Raw genomic sequence first — 899 nt, forward strand, 5'->3', positions numbered from 1 at the left:
TTCACCCTTCAGGGATTTTTATTGGCCATAAGACAGAAAACAAAACTTAATCTGAACTCAAACTGTCTCAGACAAGTGTCAGTCACAGCTGCTGCGCTCTGATTGGTCAGCAGGCTGGATCAGTTTCTGGATGGGTGGGCTGGCAGGTGGCACTGCGCTGTGATTGGATGGACCTGGCGGCTGACTCTGGATCAGTCTCTGGACGCGGTCCAGGATGATCTGGTTGGAGCTGCAGCAGTCCTCGGGTCCATACGGCGCCGTGATGGTCAGAGCGCCGGCCACCAGCAGGTCCTCGCCGTCCTCCTGCACCGGGACCCGGTTCTGCTCCAGCCAGCGCCGCACGCTGGCCCGCCTCCGGTGCCGCTGCTCCGGGGCGAGGGGGCGGGCGCTCGCGGGCAGGAAGGAGGTCTGCAGACGGTCCGTGGTCTCCTGGTCCGCCTCCTGCAAGACCTGCACCTCCTGCACGGCATGACCCATCACCACCTGCACCGAGGCCCCGCCCCCCCGGACTGCATCGTCCTGGAAGTTCACCAGAACCAGACTGGAACACAGAAAACATCTGGATCAGTAACCAGAAACATCTGGATCAGTAATCAGAAAACATCTGGATCAGTAACCAGAAAACATCTGGCTCAGTAACCAGAAACATCTGGATCATTAACTTGAAACATCTGGATCAGTAATCAGAAAACATCTGGATCAGTAACCAGAAAACATCTGGATCAGTAACCAGAAAACATCTGGCTCAGTAACCAGAAACATCTGGATCATTAACTAGAAACATCTGGATCAGTAATCAGAAAACATCTGAATCAGTAACCAGAAAACATCTGGATCAGTAATCAGAAAACATCTGGATCAGTAACCAGAAAACATCTGAATCAGTAATCAGAAAACAT

At 52.8% G+C, this 899-nt stretch overlaps 1 protein-coding gene across 1 annotated transcript; it reads right to left on the reverse strand.

Moving 5' to 3' along the window:
- Window positions 1-543, reverse strand: gemin6 (gem (nuclear organelle) associated protein 6; the record flags this gene model as incomplete). Its single annotated transcript, XM_032508542.1, is given in 2 exon segments — window positions 1-115; window positions 176-543. Coding segments are annotated over 2 exon segments (405 nt in total), but the record flags the coding sequence as incomplete, so codon positions are not given.
- Window positions 544-899: the final 356 nt, after the last annotated feature.

Source organism: Etheostoma spectabile, unplaced genomic scaffold, assembly GCF_008692095.1.
Source record: "Etheostoma spectabile isolate EspeVRDwgs_2016 unplaced genomic scaffold, UIUC_Espe_1.0 scaffold00008247, whole genome shotgun sequence".
Taxonomy (NCBI): Eukaryota; Metazoa; Chordata; class Actinopteri; order Perciformes; family Percidae; genus Etheostoma; species Etheostoma spectabile.